Source organism: Battus philenor, unplaced genomic scaffold (genome assembly GCF_028537555.1).
Source record: "Battus philenor isolate CCGP_79_NKW_IND1 unplaced genomic scaffold, ilBatPhil1.0.hap1 SCAF_24, whole genome shotgun sequence".
In the NCBI taxonomy this organism is placed as follows: domain Eukaryota; kingdom Metazoa; phylum Arthropoda; class Insecta; order Lepidoptera; family Papilionidae; genus Battus; species Battus philenor.
In genome coordinates this window covers 2438478-2462232 of record NW_027181687.1, presented here as the reverse complement: position 1 = coordinate 2462232, position 23755 = coordinate 2438478, and the positions used below count along the sequence as shown (strand labels likewise).

General features: G+C 33.3%; 1 protein-coding gene across 1 annotated transcript in view; it reads right to left on the bottom strand.

Annotated features, from left to right (window-relative positions):
- Window positions 1-253: 253 nt before the first annotated feature.
- sano (serrano) overlaps window positions 254-23755 on the bottom strand; it is a 166545-nt gene continuing 143043 nt past the window's right edge. The window contains exons 5-6 of the mRNA XM_068767941.1: window positions 12080-13988; window positions 254-378 (exon numbers count right to left, since the gene is read on the bottom strand). Of these exons, the coding sequence (XP_068624042.1) occupies window positions 12087-13970 (1884 nt within the window). The 5' untranslated portion in view covers window positions 13971-13988 and the 3' untranslated portion in view covers window positions 254-378; window positions 12080-12086. The remainder of the gene's footprint in view (window positions 379-12079; window positions 13989-23755) is intronic.

The following is a 23755-nucleotide window of genomic DNA, read 5'->3' as shown; positions in this document are numbered from 1 at the left end:
AGAGATCAAAATACATTTTACAAGAAATTCATTTGTGAATTTACCGTTTTAGTAAATAGACAATGGAATGTAGCAATAATTAACAAGCCGAAAAATGTGGTTTTAATTCAGCGCCATCTATTAATCAATTCATAAACATATTGCATTTACAAAAATATACAAGAAATTTTGTTGTTTTATGTGAATTTGAGTAATTTAAAAATATGTACGAGTAATGGCGCATATATTTTTTATTGACAAATTTCTAGTATGTGCAATTTTTATATGGATCCATTTTTATTATAATTCGTTATTTCGTCCAATCTCTTGTTTATTTCGTTATATCTTGTTTTTCTGGTCGCAAAAACGTGTCTTCTTTACGTCGTCGACATCGCGGACCTGTAATTAAGAAAATATTTATATTTAATAAACATATAAAAGCAAGATTTCAAGAGGGTTATAATTTCGAATAAATATTTTGTACTTGTATTCTAAAATGGAAAAAGAATTCTTAAGAAATACAACGGTTATAGGTGTTGAAGTTGTAAAGAGTGAATGTTTAGCACATTTGGTAGCAATAATTTTTTTTTATTGCTCTGAAATATGTTACATAATTTTTTTTTAACTTTAAGGCGACATGCCAATAACTTCTGGCAGTACTAAGTCTGCAAGAACAGATAGCAAATAATAATAATTTTAACATGTGGTAATCTGAATTTTAACGCATTTTAAAATTTTTATTTAAACTTACAGACATTCAAAGCTTTAACACTTTTTTCTAACCACCCTATATAATTAATTAAAAGTCATCAATAATTTATTTACTATATAGTAAATATGTTAATATGAATAATTTAAATGATCATGTTTTTAATATCATTAGCGTGTAAACCAGAACGAGATTAGTCTCCCACGAGCAGTTAGATTTTTAAAAAGAAATTGTTACACCACGGTGTGATAGGATGCCGTGTTATCCTACAATAACGGTTCAATCCAGTTCCTTTTTGGGACTGTGGGAGAGCTATCTCACTCGGTCTTGACTGATTTGTGAACATCGCCGGCGAGGTTTTCGCGTTTAGTACGTTCGACCCCAATATGTTTTTGTTTTGATTAATGGCCAGCGGAATCTTTACGAGTGAAATATATTTTATTATTTAAGATCGGCGCTTTACCTGCGCTTTTTAATACTTTATTTTTATAGTAAAGCACATATATGGTTATTATGTACAAATTTGTAAATTAGAAATGACATTTGTCATAGTTCCCGCGTATTTGAATAGATTGTAAATTGAAATGAGTAACCAAACTAATTTGTTTTTTTTTGGTTACTCTATTAGTTTAAGGAAAAAGGTTATGTTAATGTTGATAGATTTGTTTTTACTTCTTGATAAAAGATGGCGCTTTCAATAATTACGTGTGATTTTGTTTTTACAGTAGCATTGTCTAGGTCTTACTATTTATGTTCTTCTAGCTTCTTATATATTCTTTTACATATTACAATAATTTATGATACAGCTAAATAGCGGAAAAGTGTAAAAAAAATTCATGGCACATTGACATTGACATGAATACATGCAAAAATACAATAATGAATATTGTTTATGGAAAACGAGTAATCGTTTCCGTACTACTAAAATAAATATTGTTATTAATTATAAAGTTGAAAGAAATTAATATTTAACTTCTTATTATTGGCGGATAATGTTCATTGACTCCGGACAAGCTTTTACGTCATAATTATCGCGCGATATTTAGGCGCCATTTTTTTGTTTTCTTTTAAAGTTTAATTAATACAATGAAAACTTGATTTGAATGGTTTTATCATTTTGTAAATCTACTCAGTGTTTATTTCAAAGATTTATATCTGTATTATAGATCTGTTAAATAGTCAAAAGATATATTTAGTTGAGAGTATTTTATATTTTATTTAAATTTTTAATAGTGTTACTGAATATGTTAAATTACTTTGTTTTACGTTGGTGGCTTTTATAATAATTTCGTTGCGAATAAATATTCAAATTATATAATTTTCTTGGTTTATTTTGGATTTGATTATAATCTACGGTATGATTTTGTTTTGCTTCAAATTAATTATTGTTTTTAGTCTGTTTTTACATTGTTGTCTTTTTTGGTACTAACAAATTTTACGAGCTTAGAGGAGAGCATGGAAGGTGCTTTGACTAACCTCGTTTACATAACTTGAGGGGTACTCTGGGATACTCTGTTTGAGCTGTTATTCGTGCAATATTTGAAATAAATTTCAATTTGTATGTATATTTCTGAAAATATTATTCTGAGTGCAATTTGATGACATAGTCAAGGTTGAGAGAATTCGCTGCAAAACTAAAACGGAAGACTTCTATTTAACTAATATTCCTACCAAATATCAAGTCATTAAGCCTTATGATTCTAGAAATATCTCACATAAGTCAATACATAAGTGTAAATATCTTTTATATATAAACAAAGAAATTATTAATTTCTTACAAATTGACAGCGTACGCGTTTTAATTTTAAAATCGGATAAGATATTTATGTCATTTTTGTTATGCGTGTGTTATGGTTGTATGCGTCTGTGTAAATCGTTGTTATAATATTCTATCTCTTCGTATGTAAGCCTAATATTCTCATTTAGTTAGTTAACGCCTCGATAGATGGCGGCACAAGTCTACAATTTACTTAGTGTGCCTATTCTTTCTTATTTCTAAATTAAAATCGGAAAAAGAGTGAGTGAGAAAGGCATGTTAATTTAATTAATCGTTACACGGCAATGAATACATAATTATCTCTTTCCAAATTTGCATAATTTTGCTGCCTGAAACAACTTAACCTGGCTCCATAAAAATGAACTGACATTCCATAGTCTATAGGAGTTTTAAAAGGAAATATAAGCGGGTATTATCGATGAAAGACAGACTAAGCCGAGGTCCTATCATGGGAGCCCTCGATCCTAGGCACCATGGGGCGTCCATCAAAGCCATATCCGGTGATAGCTCGGCTGCCTCCGAATCTAATGATTTAGTACTATGTAGCGGCCCGTGTCGACGTTGGTGTCGTCTTCGCTCTTTCATCTTCTATTCTCGTAATTTACAGTTGTCATGTAATCCACGCGGAACGAACAGATTACTAGTTTTGGTTGCAGTAAACAATCGAGGAATTTACCCTTCCTAGAATTTATATTATATGTAATATTTTCAGGAAGGTCATATGATAAAGGATACATAGTGAGGCAAGATAAATAAGGAACAGAAAGTATTAGATGATGTGATTGAATAGCAATAAATAGTGATGAAGTTGTGATATAGGATTAAGAAATAAAGTAAGAAATTAAGTTGGCCGAACAAAATGTAAAGTAAGCCAAAGAATAGAATAGGATTAAAAATCAAAATAAGTCAAATTTTCATATAGTATTTCTAAGAAAAATAGGTGGTAGGTAGGTCTATGGAAGCGAGGTGATACACAGAAGAAGATAAAGTACGGAAATTAATAGAAGAGTTGGTGATGAATAGAAAAAGAAAGAATATGTAACATTGAGACGTATAAAAAGAAGATTTTGTCGAAAAAGTCCTCGTGAACTATAACAGGGAGTGAACAAGAGGTCCCAAAAATGGAGGACGTAAAAATAATGTGCAAAGTAGACGAAATGTTTGTAGGAGAGCTGGTATAGAGGGAACATTCAGTGTCCTAAATATCCCAGATCTCATACCACTGGATTTTTCCAAATGTTTCTTTATGTTCCTTTGTAAAGATTTTTCTCTGTGATTGTTCAGCTCAGAAAGAACAATTGCAAAAAAATGTCCCCTATCCCGCGAACGATATCGCTTGTGTTTTCCTCCTATATTAAGCTATATAATTTTATTTGTAAGTTTTTTTTTTAATCTGCAAAACTTAATGGTCCGACTGAATTCAAAGTCTAATACCAGATGAAAAATACAGTCTATATAAATATAAAACGACTGTCACTATTTAAATGCTAAATAAAAAGTTTTCCAGTTATAAATTCAATGTTAAATTTTTAACCAAATTTATACTTTAATCAGAACGTTATAAAATATACTTTCGCTTACCCGCATGCGCTTGACGTACCATAACGAAGTTATCTATGGTAATACTAACCAATTAAATATACGGGAAGGAAGTGCGAACACCTGATAGTATATAGGCGTTGTGAATTCATTACCATTAGAACAAGATTAACCTTCTTTATTGGAATATACAGAGTGTTTGGTTATGGTGTAAACGATTTAAACGGATGAACATAGAGTTTATTTTCTGTCAATTTATTATGATCAAAAATGTTATAAAAATAATAAATAATAATACAGTAAGAAAAAGGTTTTTAAAATTCTTATTACAAAATATTAAAATTAATTATTTATTGCTATCTGTTATTGCAGACTTTGTACTGCTAGAAGTTATTTGCCTATCGCATTCAAATATAGTGAATTAATGTAACATATTTTAAAATGATCATTTTTTTTAAATTGGAACTTTTAACAGATGTCAACTTTTTTAAACTATTCTTAATATATTTTTAATCTATGTTTCGCAAGGTGTTATAATTGTGGAAAAAAGCAGAAAGAAACTACTTATTACTATATGACTCTATATTACTGTTATATAAAAAAGATGTATTGTGGAAAATTTCTTTTTTTATATAGTTGTAATGGAATAGGAGTTTGTCTTCCATCTCACCTGATGGAGAGTGTAGATGAAGATGAATATGGTGCGTGTACAATACAAAAGAAACCTGTTCACTCTAATCTTAAAGGCTCCAGAGTTCAACTCATCAAGAAAAATCTACCCAGGCAGGTCGTTCTAAATCTTGGCGACTCTCATCAAAAACGAGCTGTCAAACCGTTTAGTTCATTTAAGAATTTCATTTCAAAAAGACTTGTAAATAAGCTTGGGAACGAGTTACTCTAACTACTACATTAAAGAATTTTGTAAAATGACTACAATAAAAACCCGTCTGTGTTTGTTGTGATCTCTGTCTTGGATCAGGGCGGTTTAGGAACAATGCAAAAGGATGCCTTATATCGGAATTCCATCTGAGTATAGTCTCTATTAAATTAGGCTCTTTTTAAATGAACCTGTATTGATTATAATATGAATAATTGAAATATATTGCGACAATAAACATGTATTAATATACCTTTTTAAATGAAGTATACATTAATGCTTTATTAAACAAACTTTAGCGTATAAAACATCATGAACAAACAATGGTTTGTTTACAATAAACAATTGTCGTTATATGTTCGATAACGCATGATTCCCTTTTGTACATGTGAATGTCAAGGTATAATGAGGGTTACAAAAGAAAGACAACAATATTCAAGTTCACGGTGACCTTACAATGGATTCTAACGAAGCTTATCGGATTTATATTTTTATTTGTATTTATTTACATTCAAACATTATTTTTCTATGTATATTTATAATTTATAACATCCTTAATAGATAACAGGATGTGTCTTGACATTATTTATTTGATTTATTCGTTAACATTTAAAGTTTTCGTTTACAATTAAATAATTTTCTAAATTTTCGAAAAAAAAAGAACTTTCTGAGATTCAGAGATAATAAAACTATTCTCGTGTACATGAAAAATTTCAGACACACATTGTGACATTTTTATGCTGTGGTCTGGTGTTTAGATATGTTTATAGTCTGTGGTGATGACATGTGATAAATGTAGATTAGGTACAATATTGTTTTGCGATGTTATTTTATTTAATTTTCAAATGAAATAACATTTGCGAACAATAGCATTAACCTTTTTCTTTATCGCAGTACGTTCCGCCGAAGTGACGCTACTGAACTGGGCAGCTTGTCGCAAAGTGTGCACATTGCATGGCGGTAGGCTGATGTTAGAATTTTCTCATTTAAGTGTTATAATTTAAAGATTTTACTGGTATATTAATTAAAAATAGCAGTTAGGATAATTCTTAGTAATTTATTTGGCTGTGATAAATCTTAAAACAGGGATCTACACATAAGTCGACCTTACAATTATTCCGTTCGTGTTTAGATTCCCGTCTTTTACCATTTGCACTGCAAATAACGCACCTTATACTTGAATTTATTTCTCTTGATTTATAAATTGAAAGTAAAATGTCTATCTTGGGTGTTTGTGATACCTTTTTATATTTTAAATTTTAGATTCCAAACACATACTATACTTTTGAAGAATTGTTTTTGAGTAAAGTCGCATTCAATAACATGATCGTATCCTTACAGGAATCTATTCAATAACAATGCAATATAAGGAACGGCAAATGGATGTCACCTAAATGCGCCACTGGTACACACGGCGTGTCCAGTGGATTCTGTCTAACTTCGGCGCTGGTCCACACGGGGTGTTTTTTGAAGTCGACTAAATCCGGCGATGTTAACGAAAGGGAAATATAGTTTTTTTGTACAGAGCATCAATTTTCTGTTTATTAGTTGATCTTCAAAAGGAGAGAGAAGTAGAGACACTATTAATCGCACAAAGATAAACGATCTTGTTAAAATCGCCGGTTGAAACTTTATTTGAAATCTTTGGAGGAAGCAAATTTCCGGCAAATGACGTCACACAGCTGAAATTTTGATATTGATAATAGAAAGTGCAATTCGGAAACTCTTACAATGAGATTCGTGTATTAATCCATGATATAAAAACCAACTAGGCGTGTACATTTTTAACCGCTTAAGAGTAAAATTATATTTTGCATTAAACCTTTTTGCACCTGCTCGTAAATATTCAATTAAATGTTATTGTACTTCGCGCTGTCCTTTTTTTTTCTCTTTTTTTTTTCCTCTCTCTGCAACGTCGGCCATAATTCTAAAGGAGCCCCCGATCTATACATAATTCAAAGATTATTTATAGACGATCCGACAACGTGCGAAACTGGACACTAGGCAAAAAACTGGATGGTTCGCTTTTTTGTTGCTAGATTATATTTGATAAATGATTTCGAGATGGACAAAGCTATAGGTTTGTATGTAGAAACCGACATAGCTCAGTCATTGACGCTTTGTCTTAAGGTCCTTTGATTTGGGGTTTAAAATTCCATCATAATATCAGCCTATAAACGTCCACTTCAAGGTACGGGTCTTCCCAAAAGATCGCATTATGATTGGTCTTACGCATAAACAACTACTTCCCGTTACTTGACTCTGTCAGTCCACAAGAGTGCCGAGTCTACAGGCATGTGGTCGCCACCTTTCGGCTCCAACAGCCGTCGATTGATGAAAGAGAAGCAAGGTAGATATTGTGATGAATGGAAGAAGAGAAATGAAGTCATATAAACAATGTGAATATTTTAATAAAGAAAATTAAATCCCTGTTCTCAATAAAATGGGGTTCCACACCACGAAACGCCCCCCATAAGGGGGCCAAAAAGAAAAACAGTCGTTCGATTGCACGAGCGATGTGCCCCGTGTACTGCTCTTCAAATGAGCAATTCTTCCCAGTACAGTCAGTTCGCGATTTACGACAAAAGTCTAAATGGTCGTAAGTCGAATTTCATACAAAAATAAATAATATAATATGATAGATATTTGTGTATATACACCAATACCTCACTTTGCGTCGTGGATACTTTCTAAAAAAACACGACGCAAATTGAAATGCCGCAAAGTGAAATAACATTTTCTATAGCATATAATATATAGTCATGTAAAGATCGAAGATAGGTTCCAGGGTTACGAAAATACTACTTTTTAAAAAGAAAATTGAACAAAGTAAACATTTAGAAAACAAAAATAATATAACTCTACCAATAGATAAATGTGAAAAATATTTACCTTTTTTTGTAACCAGAAACAACACGTAAAAATTTATATAAATTTATTATTCTCTTTTAAAAAATGCACAACCCACTACATTACAACACACTACGTAATTGAAACTGAACTCTAAAATTAGCAAAACAAAGTGAAAATAAAACTGTATTCAAATTGCGGTGTTTTTAGTTAGAAAGGGAATTCCCGAATTTTGATGGCATGTCGCAATTAGAAACAAAGGTGTTGCCATCTTTTAGAAAATTTAAAAAAAAAGTTAGACTCGAACCCAAAACAACGCAACCTCAAAAATTTACGACGCACAGTAATAATTAGTACTAATTAAGCAGCGACGCAACTTCGAAAAAAAAGCAGAACGAAATGACGCAAAGCGAGGTATTAGTGTATTATATAAGCAAATATAATGGCTTTAATTTCTGATTTGTATTTTTTAATTGTTATTATATTAGTTGGTTAATTAAATAACAACATACATAAATAAGTATATATATAAGCATTATTCTGGCTTATGGTCGATTCATCTGAGCTACGCATCTGAGCGTAGTTGTAGTGATTTTTATTTTATAAACGAATCCAATTTTGTTTGGGCAGTTTGTTTTTTCTTCTCGTTAGAAATTACATCATATCAGGCAATTGCTTGGTGAATATTGCGTTATACCTTAGAAAATCTATCGTTGTCTGAGTACATATTTTCAAATATTTTAATTGCCTCAAGAAGCGTGCAAGATTATATCAGATATATACGTGTCGAAAACTAATAAAAAAATTGACTCATATTTAAGAAAAAAAAATTACGAATTTTTCTCGACGTAAGTGCGAATGGTCGTAACTCAATGGTCGTGACTGTACTTCGGTCACTATATTTATTCTGCGGATCACCTAATTTGCGATTCGATCTCGCAGCGAAGCTTTGATAGTCTTCTCCATAGCTGTCTATTTAAAAACTATAAGACGATAAGACAATGGTGGGAACTTAGGTGTTATAGATTATGACATTTAAAATTGTCACAGTATTATGGAGGGAAGGCGAAGGAAGAGAGGCGATGTATGATAGGTAACAAGCTATGGAAAGGAATAGAAGAGAATGAGGAGGACAAAAGAGAACGTGAAAAATAACAAAAAAAATTGAAGACTTATTGTAAATAATATACACATGACAGGGGAGCACGAGAGGTCCTCAAATAGGGGGCGCTTAGTATAAAAAAAGGAATATGACGGTCGTATATTCGAATCCTGAGATCTTTAGATTACGTAAAGTTAGCCACATAGTAATTGAAATAGCAACTAACAAAGTAAAAACACGAAAAGTTAGATTGCGCCTACATGTACCGTCCTTACTTACCCAATAGATTTCCCATAGGACCGGTTGGAAGCGGCCAGAATAACGTAGACGAATTATGTTTTAACCTTGACTTTCAAGATAGAAATTATAAAAAATTAAAAAGTTATGATATTGCTTTGATTTTGACGAAATTAACATGTTATTACTTAAGCTTGATTTTCATGACAGTAATTATGAATTGACCTCATAAAGTTATAATTTAAGCGTGATTTTCATGATCGAAAATTTAAAATAAAAAAGTGTCGGTTACGATAATGACATGGAGTGGAGGTGTGGTTCAGTCGTGACGAGCTGAGGTGAGGCGGCACACCCATCCCCCTCCCTCACCTGGCTCGCCCAACAATTAGTCTCCGGCGCAAATTGCTGTTATATTGAAAAATGTTACAAAATTGCCTTTTATTCTATGTTAACAGTATAAGGTTGCGTTCAGATAATTTTAAATACAAAATATTGTTAATGATTGAATGCATAGCTAATTCGCGATCAATGATGATGATAGATAAAGTAAGAAAACGCGATGATGATAGATAAAGTAAGAAAAAGTGCTTACAAAATTCGTATAACTACAAGGTAAAACAGAACATATATATATATATATATATATATATATATATGTATGTATGTATTTATATATATATATATATATATATCCGAGCCAGAAACACTGTAATCACGAAAGTTTGTACAAAATATATATGCATGTACAGTTATTTTTTTACCACACTTGTCAGTGATATGTAATCAAGTAAAAGCTTGTTCGCGACCCATGGTACTGCTCTATGACATTTTTTAATCTAGGATATGAGTCAGCCAACATTTCCACGTTCAAAATTCGCATGTGCGCCAACAAAAACATCCCATATTAATACATACAACATATTAGTAGTGCTTAAGTAAATTATGGCGTACACTCTGAATAAACGCTATCTCTACATTAAAAGCCACAACATAAATGTATTTTTAATTACACATACGCGAGTATCACGAATTATTCAAAGTATTTTAATATGTGAGTCCCGAAGGCTGCGTTTTGCTTTCGTTAATTAGACATGCAAATTATACCTAGAGTTCGCTGCATTGCGCATGACACAAGGAATGCTAATCACCGGGATAATGAACTGTATTCATTAATTCTTTATCGCTTTGCGGTGTTCCGCCATAACTTTTTAAATGAAAGCTATTTCAAAATGGCGTCTAAGTCATTATGTCAGATGGCGGTAATTGCATTCAATGTCAATATGGCGGGTGTTTCCCGCCAATTTGCTAACGAGAATTTAATTGTCGATGTTACCAGATAATATTTTATTGCCCTGGACTTAATTAAATATCTTTAATAACACACTCATCTAAATGTACTTTTATAAATGACATAGATACTTAAAGCTCTATAAAATATAATAAAATTAAAAAAAAAACTTTTACAATTTTGTATACAATAAATATTATAACAATAAGTTCGGTTTAGGTTTTTAATTGTTTTAAAGACTATAAAATTGTTCAATTTCAAATATAAAAGTTTAAAAGTGTGTGTGTATAGATTATATGCCAGCAAAAATCAGTAAGGCGCACATATTTCCAAATAACCTTTATAAGTTGTTCACTTTAAAATAAGTTACTTTAATTTATTTATTTTATTAGAACGTGACAGGCAGTACATAGATCTGGCAGTATTTTTAATACAAAAAATATATGTTTCGTAATTCAAAATTTTAAAACGTTTTCTTTTGACATATGTTATTATTTATAGAATATTTGTTATTTCTAAAAACACCGTTAGGGTGTACCATACATTAATTGTAAGTGAACACATTTACATTTTTAAAGATATAAATGTTTTCTAATAAGAAAAATAAAACGCTCTATAACCTTTTTGCTCAACAAGAAAAATAATATAACAAAATGAACGCAACCGAAAGTTTAATATTTCCACAGCAACAAATACCTCATACATGACATATCACGACCGGACGTTGTCTGTGGACCAAACAAAATGCAAAATGCCAGCGATGTAGCCGAGCGTACAACCGAACGGAGCCGCTTAGACGTAAGAGACGTTACAGAAAGTAAACGCAACATTTTATAAAGACTTAATTAAAAGAAATACTAAAGACTTTATATAAATTTTAAACACAGAATTAATTCGTGAATATCTATCTATTCTAGGATAATGAATAGTGTTCAAGAATTGTTGAAGATGAAATCGACCTTATAATAATAATAAAGCTTTATTTCATTCCATACAAATGACTTAAAATAAGTAATTTCAAATAATAGTTATGATAATTTCGTACTGTTTCTATGGACTCCTCAAGATAAAAGCCTCCTCCAAAGCTTTCCATTTTTCTGCTGTAGGCAAGATCTCGTCAACCTTCCAAATAGGAAGACCTCCTTGAATGAATTTTTTGCGGAATATTTTTTAAATAAGATTGTAATGCCTATGTACCTTATTTTTTATTCAAGAGGCATCAGTTTGATTTTAGATTTAGTTGACATCAAATTTTTGTTAATTTTAGTGAGAGTAGTTTGTGATGAAACACATAGAATTTGAGGATGCTTTGTAAATAAGTATTAGGCTGAAATGGATATGGGCCTGTAACATACAGAAATATGATAAGTGGACTCATTCCATTACTATATGGACATCTAAAGGCAATATAATACGGAAGAGAGGCAGACGCTATAGAGGTCTTATGATCGTATAAGACTTGCATGGTCACTGTGGACACGCTTTGCTCGAGACAGGGGCAGATGGAAGCAATTAGGGGACTGTAAGTTCCACTATGTAGAATAAAATCTCTATAAAATTATAATTAATTATGTATAATGACAAATTAACGCCAGTCAAAACGGAATTATTATTATTAGAGATAATATCGTCTATTCTTTATTATTGATTCATTTAACTGCTTTGCAATGAAGAATATTCTTTCTTCTCTTTTTAAAATAAAATAATAATTTAAAACTTACCAAAATATTAAAGATACAACGTTGGCACCCTCTTTTGTGCACCGAGAGACAGTTTGTTTCCAATCTTTTTGTAGTTGTCGTTTTTATTTCTACATTTTGGTTTTTCGTTTGCTTCGACTGGACATCCTTTGAGCTCCCATACGAGATTGTTTAAGGATTTAGGCCTGCTTAGTTTTCTACATCGTTTCTCCGGCAGCTTTGGACCATTACCCGAATCCCCTGAAGTCCTACCACCCGAATGACTCGAATCTAATGTACCGTCAAGTTCCATAGCTTGATGTATGTTGGAGAGGCTTTTATATCTTATGTTGAAGATTGGAGAATCACCTTTAGTTAACGGTCGTATCGGACTAGTGACTGGACTAGGGGTTTCTTTAGTTGGCGAATGGCTTTTTTGACTAAAGACCATTCTACTTTTGTTGTTGCTTACGCTGTTTTTGATGTATAATTTGGGAAGGTTGTTGGGTGCGGGTGCTATCGAACATTTTTCTTTGTACACCGTTATAGGTGTTTCTTTGGGTGTGATTGCGGTTTTGCGAGTGCGTTTTTCGGCTTTCTGAATATTCAGAGGTTTCTTTGTCGGTATCGTCTCAATGGGCGGTGGTTCTGGTTTGATTTCCGTAATTAGGGGCATGTGGATTGGTGTCGCAGCCGGAGACGCAGGCGCTGATTCGTGGCGAGTTGGTTCGTTGGAATAAGACGCTTTTATATTCTTAGGGAGTGGTGCGAAGCCTCTCACATAGTCATATATCTGATCGATTTCATCGTACTCATCAGGAATGCTACTTTCGTCTCTGTGACTGCTGTAAATGTGGTTGTGGCGCGACATGTGCTTGTGTTGGTTGGCCGTGTCCGATGACATACTTCGCCTTAAAAAGTAACCGGTTTTTATTAGGGGCGGTGCGTGCAACGGAGCGTTTAGAAGCCTTTTAGGATCGCCTAATTTCCCATCGAGTACGTGAATTCGATCAACAACTTCTACAAGTAAACGGTTGCATTTCTCAACCAATCTTGAGAATTCCATGAAGTTTTTGATATGTTCCTCATTTTTGCATCTTAACATTTTCAAAGGCGCTGCAAGAGGTAAAGCGATTAACGCATTTCCTTCTTTTTGTAAAGGTAATGCGAACACGTGATCTTCTTCAAAAAAAGATAACAGTCTAAGTTCTGGAACGAAGTGACTCGCACTCTTTAAACCCCTCGGAGTTGTTCCGTGTACAAGTCTGACCGTTATCGGTAGTCGTTTAGTTAACAAAGTTTTCGCTGTATGTACACCGCTTATGTTCTCCTCTTTGGCAACCGCAGAGAATTTCCCTCTCTGATCCAAACTCAACAGTATCATATCACCTTTAGTATCCGTACACTTTAGATATTTACTTTTACCTAGGAATGTTTCTCCACGAGGCATTATTACCTCTCCAGCGGGTAGGTTTCTTGCACCATCAGCTGTTACGTTACCATCGAGGTCTATCTTTGCGCATATGACTCTTACTGGCTCCCTCACTAAGCATCCATCTTCTAGTTTCCTTCTAGCTAGTTCTCCAACTGATTCGATGCATCTTACAGCTCTTCCTTCTTCACTTAGTAGTTCAAAGTAGCCTTTATAAGTCTCGGGTATAGCTAGTCTTGGTCCTACGCTGACCATTCTTCTCCCTTCTTTCAACTTAATCGCTTGAGCGATAATCTTCTTTCTCTTTCCTGCAGATACAAGTAGAGCCGTGCTCTGTAAGCCGGGACTAGGTAGAGTTGGCACACCAAGTCCTCCATACTGGCCTTTAATTATTTTGGCTACGTTTGGTAAACGATTCTTTCCGACGAACTCCCTCAGGTAGTTACCTTCGTCGGACCAGCGGCAAGCTGCGACCACGACTTGGCCGTCTGTGGCTGCCATCGTGGGTTTTAGTCACATCTGAAACAAAGAAATTAATTGTGTTAGGGCATGCTACATTTTTTTTGTCTATAATGTCATCATCCATTGTTGGATATAAGACTTTTTAAAGACTTCCAATAGGACTGGTAAGAAGTTGCCTGCATCCAAACTTTCCGACGATCTTAACAAGGACACCTGTTCACCTTGTGAATCTTAAAGTCCCCGCTGTCCACTTCGACTTTGTCAACCTGCCGGTTATTTTCGCCCATCTATAAATAATATCATACAGTATACTTAAAGTTTGTAAATAGAAGTTTTTAACCATTCTTTTTTGTACGCGTTTCTCCAGTAATGTTAATATCAATGTCTTATTTATTCCACGTTTATGAAAACAAGCGGTAAAGTCGAGATTTTTTTTTGCATTCCAAAGCAAAGATGTCACCGTAGTGTAACCGGTTTGAAAATATAGAATACAATATATGTATGACTAGTGTCTGTATTTATAAGAATATTAGTAAATTTAAGAATCAGCGATTTACGTTCGTTTTGCACTAGAAACAATAATAAGTTTGTTATGCCTTTCGCTGGGTATGATGAAATTAGTAACCTTTTAACAGCAAGATCAGTAAGTCCATCTTCGATTAGATCTTCACAAGATGCTATTAACGAGTCCTAATAATTAAGTTGATTTATAAAACTTATTTATATCTTCATTCCATTAAAGTTTTTGCACCGGTTCTATTATCCATTTAATTTTGATTTTGGAATGCGGTAGCCCAATAACTTATGGCAGTATAAAGGAGACAGATAGGGAGCGCATCACCCGTTTTTAAGGTGGCAGCCGCCCGCTACCTAGCCGCGAACAGCGTGGGCGGACCAAGGTTGGATCCGGATCCATCCTTGGCTCGCTGTTGTCCACGCTGCCGTCCCAAGTCGTATATACAAAACATAAACATTACACAGCTCTACTCGAGTAGAGCGGTTTACAACGTGCGAACGTCATTGTACAACTGGAATGCGTCTGTCTAGCTTCTGTTTTATTTTGAAGTTTACGGACCCTTCCGCTCCGTGAACTAAGTTCCAATGAAGCTGTAAAAGCCTTCGGGCTATCAGCATCAACATCAATCAAGAATACACAGAAAATAGTGAGCAATGAATAATTTAATATGTAATAATTAGGATTTTAAAAACGCTCACTTCATTTTATATTAAACGGCGGTTCGAAAGTCAACACCCTATTTGAATAAAGAATATTATGATTTTAATTTGATGAAACGATCATACCATGTGTTATATTTTACAATATTAAACATTTTTTTTAATACTACATTTTTATTTACATTAAAACGCTAATATATTTTTGACCTAAATTATCAAATCTCTAAAACACTGCTCACTCCACCTTTATGATTTAACGGTTTTATACTTTGCAGCTGATATGAAACGAGTTGGCGGCGACTTTGAACACCCAATCCTCTGCGGTAACACCCATCGTTATTCCACGCAGTACGACAATTTCACACATGTATTAACTGATAAAATCATCAGGTTTTTTTTACTTGCAACTGATTTAATCTTAATAGAAATCTCAACGGACTGAATATAAATTGTTATTTACAGTAATATAGCATGGTACGCTCTCATACTAATGTAGTCACTATCTATGACTCTGCCATTGACTCATAGATATTTACTTAAACTTTAAGGTGGCAAAAACCTCAGAAATCTTTATAGTTACACAAGTCAAAGGCTCCTTTAGAGCCTAATAAATAATATATATCTTATCGTAATGTTACGTCAACCTATTGTATTGGACATGACGGCAATTTAGATCAGCTTAGCCAGACTGTATTTAATTCCGCACTAGGACCCTTACAACACTAATTAAAACAAACTTTTTGGTGATAATTGAGAAAGCTTTAATGTTGTGAATGTATTTACATTAGCTGTATGTTTAATGTACACTCAATCTAAAAATATTAAAAATTCTACATAGTATTATTAATATTTATTCACCATCTGTACTGCAGACTTTGTATTGCCAAAATTAATTGTCTTGTTACATTCCAATACAAAAAAGTAATTAATTTTGTAGGTTATTCAATGTTAGATTTTAATGAATCTATGCAAATGATCATATCTATGATCTCTAGTGTACATTACAATTTGTTTTTAGCGATAAACACAAAATACATTGAGGTGCAGTTACATTTAGATAATGTTTATGCGTAGCTAGTCCGCTTTCCCTGCGCCCCAAGTGACACCAACATGTATTTCTTAAACAATAAAATCCATCTATTAAATTTAAAAACACACGCGACGTACAATCTAAAATATTTGTGTGATAACACAATCTTTTACACGTATATTCAATCATCCTGTATATTATTAAATGCGCTTGTGATCAAAAGGTAAGCAACTGAGACATAAAAAATGTTTTCCTGCTTTCGTTTTGAATACAAGTGTGCGTTATTGTCCAAACATGGTTATTTATATACTCTCGTGTAATTCATTACATGTTTAGATAAAAAAATAAATATTTAGGACTAGTTGTTTTAGGGAAGATAGGAGATTTCACGTGTATGTTCTTGTCTTGACCGGAAGGAAATTTTTAAGGAAAAAAAGGGTGAATTTAATATTATTATATCTTAATTATTTGGGGCTTATTTAAAGCTATTGGCATGATCCTGGTCTTGATCGGAAGGAAAGTTTTTAGGAAAAAAAGAGACTGAATTTAATATAATTATATCTTAATTATTTGGGGCTTACAGAAAGCTAGTGGCATGATCCTGGTCTTGATCGGAAGGAAAGTTTTAGGAAAAAAAGAGACTGAATTGAATATAATTATATCTTAATTATTTGAGGCTTATTTAGAGCTAGTGGCATGATCCTGGTCTTGATCGAAAGGAAATTTTTTAGGAAAAAAGGGACTGAATGTGATATAATTATATTTCAATTATTTGGGGCTTATTTAAAGCTGGTGGCATGATCCTGGTCTTTATCTGAAGAAATTTTTTTAGGACAAAAAGACTGAATTTTGTATAATTATATCTTAATTATTTGGGGCTTATTTAAAGCTAGTAGCATGATCTTGGTCATGATCTAAAGAAAAATTTTTAGAAAAAAAAAGACTAAATGTAATATACCTATATCTTAATTATTTAGGGCTTGTTTAAGGCTAGTAGCGTGATCTTGATCATGATCGGAAGGAAATTTTTTAGGAAATAAAGACTGAATTTAATATAATTATATCTTAATTATTTGGTGCTTATTTAATGTTAGTTATTTTATTTAAGGCTGCTGGCAGCTAAGGTTATAGTTTAGACCATGGAACAATAAGCACAGCGTGGTATATCCACCCATGAGGTGGTAAGTCGTCTGATCACTGTGCATTCTGGCCGTTTCCAACCAGTTCAATTTAATCTATCGGAGAGGTCTATGTCCATGAGGGGACCTCATACTTAAAATAATGATAATAATGAATGATTTACGATAGAGGAGTGTTTGCCTTTAGCAACCGGCGCGTAACATAGTGTTTTAGCCTTACATCACCTAAACGCCATTGTTTATGTACGTTGACCTTTACTTAGCTGCACGCTAGGCTTGCCAGCATTTTTAAACACATTTGGATATTCTTTATGAATTATTTAATGAATAATTAATTAATTTTATGTTTCAGTCAAATTATAAATATTAATTAAAGATATTAAATAATTTTAATGGTATTAAGTGTGTAAATTAAATCGATTTCGAGGTTTATATTTTTCACTTTCTAATTGTTAGATAATTGAGAACGTACCCATATTTAAGTATAATAGGTATTTATAAAAATATAACAGTAGCAACATTGTCACGTTGGCAACACTTTTGCACTTTTGACTGCCCCGTGGAGGGGTGAAACAAGTGTAGAGTAGATTAACTGAGGTAGTTTTGTTTCGCATTGTTTACCGCACGCGCATTTATCAGCGGGCTGGCGGGCGCTGCACTTCATTGCACGACTACTGCTGCATAGCGGAAGTAGCTATATATTAGTCCCTTTCTTAGGATGGACTTCAGCGATGTAACGTCTGAATCTATCATATTAATTATATCTCCTACATTCTTTTTGTATGGAAACGGAATATACAAACTTGAATTTTTAAGTTTGTTTGATTTCAATATTTCAACCACAAAAATATTAACACTAATGAATAGTCTATTTAATGGAATCAGGAGTTACCTTGCGGAAGTTCATCCTAGACTATGTGTTTGGCACTAATCGGTGTAACATAACTCCTGAAGATGCCCCGTGGAGGGGTGAAACACGTGTTGAGTAATTTGTGCGGTGGCGGCTGTGTGATTCGCATTGTTTGCCGCATACGCATTTATCAGCGAGCTGGCGGGCGGTGCATTTTATTGCACGACTACCACTGCATGTGCGGAAGTGGCTAAATATCGGTCCTTTTCTTGCTTAATATCTATTGGCACGGGTATTTTGGCCTTTTGTATGCTTTTCTCGTTTAGTTGTCAATTTTGTGGAATTTTTTTCTGCCCTCTCCTTAACCACCTTATTCTACCTTTATATCTTATTTTTAGTACTGTTTTCTTTTACTATGACACACCTTTCTGTACTTTTCTTTTGAAACAGTCCAAAATCTTATTAATACGTTTATGTTTTACTAGTCTGACAATTATTTGCGTATTTATTTCTACAATTACATTTCTTACTTTGATTATATTTATTTCTAATAAGGACTATCCCGCAATTGCACAAAATATGGCCACAATGCAATAAACGCGATACAGTTTGTTTTATACGGAAAATGAGTTGCATAACAGTTCCGGCGTAAAGGTTGTTCACACGTGCGGATTCGCGGCGCGTGTATCGACCCGAGCGTTACCTGTTGCCGCGAAAGTGATGACATTGGGACGGTACCGTTTCAGCTCGGAACGAGGTTAGAAACTGAATGTTTTATTTCGCAATAAATTTTCTAAACTGTGTTAATTGCATCGTATGTTTTTTTTTAATGCTTAAGTTAGCTTTTATCGTGTGAAACGGTTTAAAGAATTTATTTTAAGTTTTAATTTAGTTTGTACTTACTGGTACGACTTTTAAATTTGATTTTAATATTCTAACCCTTATCTACTGTACTGTACTTTGAAATATGAAGTATATTTTAACATTTTTATTATGAACAACCTTTGGAAAAAACTGCCTTCTCCTTCAAGTCTCTCATTTCAATCCAAAGGGTGTTTGGTAGAGATCGCCTCGAGCGATAAAACCGCCCTTTGTACCTGTTCACAAATTATTTTGTTTTTTACTTATTATCTTTGTTATTTTGTTACATTTACTTTTTTGTTGCATTTTTTCATAGTGTTTTGGCGTGCAATAAAGTGTAAATAAGTAAATAAATGCTTTAAAATAGAGTAATGTGCTTTTCCACAGAGCCTGTACTTAAGAAATTTCTTGAATTTACTAAGAGATAAAAAGACCGCGTTGCTTGGAAGTATGTTGTAAAATCGTATACTTTGACCTGTAGATAAGTGAGACACTTTATGGAACTTAGTGACGGGAATAGCACGGTTTTTTTTCAGATTTTCTTACAGCACTATAGTAATTTGTGGACACGTGTGTACTATTTAAATTATCATATCGTAATTTATTTAAAACAAATCCGTATTACTGTGTAAAGGATTTTTAAATAAGTATACAGTTTTGGAAATGCATTGTTCAATTAATGTATTAAAATCTTGTGAATGAGATAATAACAAACATTACTGGGAAGCTCTTAACAAATAAGAAAACTGTATTTGCATTAATATGGGAAATTTTGATATTCTTTTCATGAGTAAAAAAGAGACCACTATAAGTTGTCTCAACTGAATTATAATATGTATAAATAAATATATTATTAAGTAAATAAACTTGAAGTTGATAAGCTTAATCGCATAGTCTTAAGTTTATCCATAACAAAGATGTCACGGCGGTGACGAGGAAACTGTCCACATCGACTGACATCTCCCCGGAACAGCGGCGCTGGCCCGCGCGGCACGACTCCATTTCACGATTAACTCTATTGTGCTTGTTGAGATAATATTGCGTCTAACTGTAGTCGTTCGGTTCGTAGACAAATAAGGAGGGCCGTGTGTGGCCACAAAATGAGCGGGTGAGAAAATAATATTTTTCAGACATCTCATTTATATAAACTATACACCTACTTCTGGAAAAGTAATTCGTTTTTGTATTGTTTATCAATGAAATTGTCCCATAAATCAATGTCAATCCAAAAAGGGATGATAGAGCTTTAACGGTTAGCAAATTAAAAAAACTAAGGCACCTATTTTTAATCTGCGCCTGTTTCTCTTTAAGAAACACTATTAGGGCTTTTTCTAAGATGTATTCATAATTATTGTCGAATGTAATAATAATTTTAATATCAATAATAATGTCGAAATAATTTCCAACTGAAACGGTAGTAAGCGGCATGTTTGCAACGTCTTCCTGTACAGCATGTCGGTTGACGTCTCACGCTGGGCTTGCCGGTCCGTTTTCCCCACTCTAGGATCTTAAGTCCCCAATAGCCATCTGTACTGTTCACTTTTTTGCACTGATTACTGTCACTTAAAATTGCTAATCCGCTACGCTATGTCAATCATTTTCGTTCGTTATTTCTTATGTTTATCACATCTTTGTATTAGGCATATTTGTCTTAAATCTCTATATATATTTACGTAATCGTCTTTTGATATGTCATTACGAATTCTCCTTTGCCCGCCCCGCTTATAAAATCGCGCGTTTCATAGCCACATTGTACACATAACAATTGACGGGCTACGCCGAGTTTCCCATGACATGATCTTATTCATTACGAGTTGATTTGTCCAACGCTATCCTAATTAGGAATCGTTATGGTTATGACAACCATGATTATGGGAGAACTTTTTCTATGGCCATTACATACCGGTGTATAGCACAATTACGTATTACATCCTATTACGGATACTACGACTATCTGGTTAGTAATTCTTGGTCAAGTTGTAACGTGTTGAATCTATTCTGTGGAAATTCGCACCAGTATTTTTTATAATAGAAAATGTGATTCTATCGACCAATGGGAATGCAACAAGCTTGATGCAATCTATAATATGAGAACTAGATACTTTAAGGAAAAATATTACGAAGAAAATATATTTACGGTAAATAGTATATGCGTACAGGGTGAATATAAGTGTAAAAGCTATGGACTGAATAAACAGTTTATTTATCAGAGATAATCTTTATAGATATCTTCAATTACCTTGTACAAAGTGATCACTCAAACACGTTACATTAATTTATGTTTTTCTAAAGAAACGCAAAGCTAATAAATTGAGTAAAGAGAAATATTGAAAAATACCGTAGGCTGGTGGTTAATCGGTAAGTCAAATTGGGATCCCTAACCATTGAAACTAGAACACTACATCAGTATCGAGTCCTGTTACAATTGTCGATTGTTAGCCCGTGACCCATTTGGGAATTAAATAAACAATTAGAGAAAACACGCCGTGGATAATCGTCAATGCTGGCCCGGATTTCACGGCAGTAATTTCGAATTAGATGCATTGTAGGCGAAATTAAACTTTATCAGAATTACATAGAGTTCATTTTGTTATAACATGTACATTATTTTTTGTTTTCTAACTGTACATTTTACATAACACGGCGTTATTAATTGTGTTGTGTGGTAGGCGGTGTTAGTGCAATGGTGTGAAACGTTTTCTAAACGAAAGCAACTATAGTATGCCAACGACTGCATATTGCCCACATTATATCCCCACAGCTGGGACTATATACAGTGTATTCGGATTAAGAAAATAGTGATTTACCATTGTCACTTCTTGGCCAATTAGAAGTGAAGAAAGCTTTGTCAATCATGACAGGGTATGAACAGGAAGTCCTGTAAAACGGTTGTCATAAAAAGAAAGCCATGTTCACACTGACCAGTTGAAGGAGTCCTAAAGTATCAAGGCATCTCAGTCCAGTCTTAGACGATCTTAGATAACTATTGGTGACAATAATGTGTTAATCGAAGTATATGTTGCAAAAATAAACCATATCTTAACCAACAGTATTATTAGAGCTAGAAGAAAAAAAGCAAGCTCTTCAGAAACGAACAAATCTTTTGTTAATTAATCTTTACTTAAAGCCTCCTTAGGTAAAAGCTCTACAATAAGCTTTTAGAACTTTTTTTTTCATTTAAATCTTGCTCGCTTATATCTCTTTCATTGATTACCACACCTTTCAGCATATAATTTGACTGACCATAATTATTATGGTTATTTAATGACACAATGATATTTTTGCCATTTCTTTATATTTACTTATTTATTACTTGCTGTCTGTTGCCCTTTTCGCGTTAGTCGTACTGACTTATGTTTAAATCATTATAGAATTACATTTTAAAAAATTTCTAAAATAAAATTAGCCCAAGTTACTCATTATTACATGAGCTACCAGCCAGTATAAGTCCTGTCAAAATCATACCAGCCATTTTAGAGGTTAGTCGAAACAAACAGACAGACCAAAATTTAAGAAAAATGGTATTTTGATATATATTCATATGCATGTAGTAAAAGCGTTAATTTTAATATTATAGACAGATACTCAAATTTTGTTTACATACTCGTATATAGATTACTGTCGTCTTCCATTGTACCAGACCTAACTTTTATTTACATTTATACAATTTAAAATCACTATCATGAAGGTTACTATATTGTAACTTATTTATTAAGATTTTGTTACGTAAGTCTTATTGTTTATACATGTCATCTGTATTTCACATGTATGGTAGACGCTTTGGGCATATTAATATATGTTTAAAGGACTTTGTGGTCAGGATCAGCGGTTTACGCTAGGCACTAGGCAACTCGATAAATATATAGCCAACCGCATTTTTCTGAGATAAAAAAGCGATGGTCGTGTTGGGCTAAATCATTTGCATGAGTGGTCCCTTTAGAGGCGTTACTTGTGAAGGCATCGACCACGCGACGTCAGACTGGTCTGAACCGTTATACCTGACGATCGCCGTTCGGGGATTTATAAACAGCCGTGTACACTTGATGACACAAAAAACGACCTATTTAAAAACATCTCATGTTTCCCGTGTAAAAGAATATGAACACGTGTAATGATATTCTCCTTTCTTTATTTATCATTAATCATGTGTGTATATGTGTGTGTGAGGAGGAGGAGTAGGAGGACAGGGGGGGGGGGGTTTACTGTGAACTGTTTACTCTTGTATGCGATTAAGGTTTTTGAACGAAGGTAACCGTCATAGCCCAGCGGGTTTAGCAAGTTGAAGTATCAGTTGGCAGGTCATATAGCACGAAGAAAGGATGACGGATGAGGAATGTCGTCGGAAGACGCTGGTCGCAAGCCACTTCCAAACAGTCTTTTTAGAAATTGATAGGAGAGGCGTATGTCCCAGTTGTGGACAATCTACCGCTGAAACTATGGTGATGAAGATAAAAAATTTTGTAAATATTTATTACGCAGTCAAAATAGAAAGTTTTCTTTACAATCCATTTTTAATACGTATGTATTCGTTCAGTATTTATATTAAAATTTGCATTTAAAAATATAAAAAAATTGATTTCTACTATAGGTTCAAGTTCGCCTTTTGTACAAAAAAATTACATACGTTATTCTCAAGTATGTTATGTTGAACGTGTTTTTTTTCGCTACTCAACTGATTCTATCTAACTTGTAGCAGTCTTCCGGTTCCGGTATTACTTATGTTAATGCAAGGGTTAACTTATTAACTTAATTGTGCTTCAACTAATGA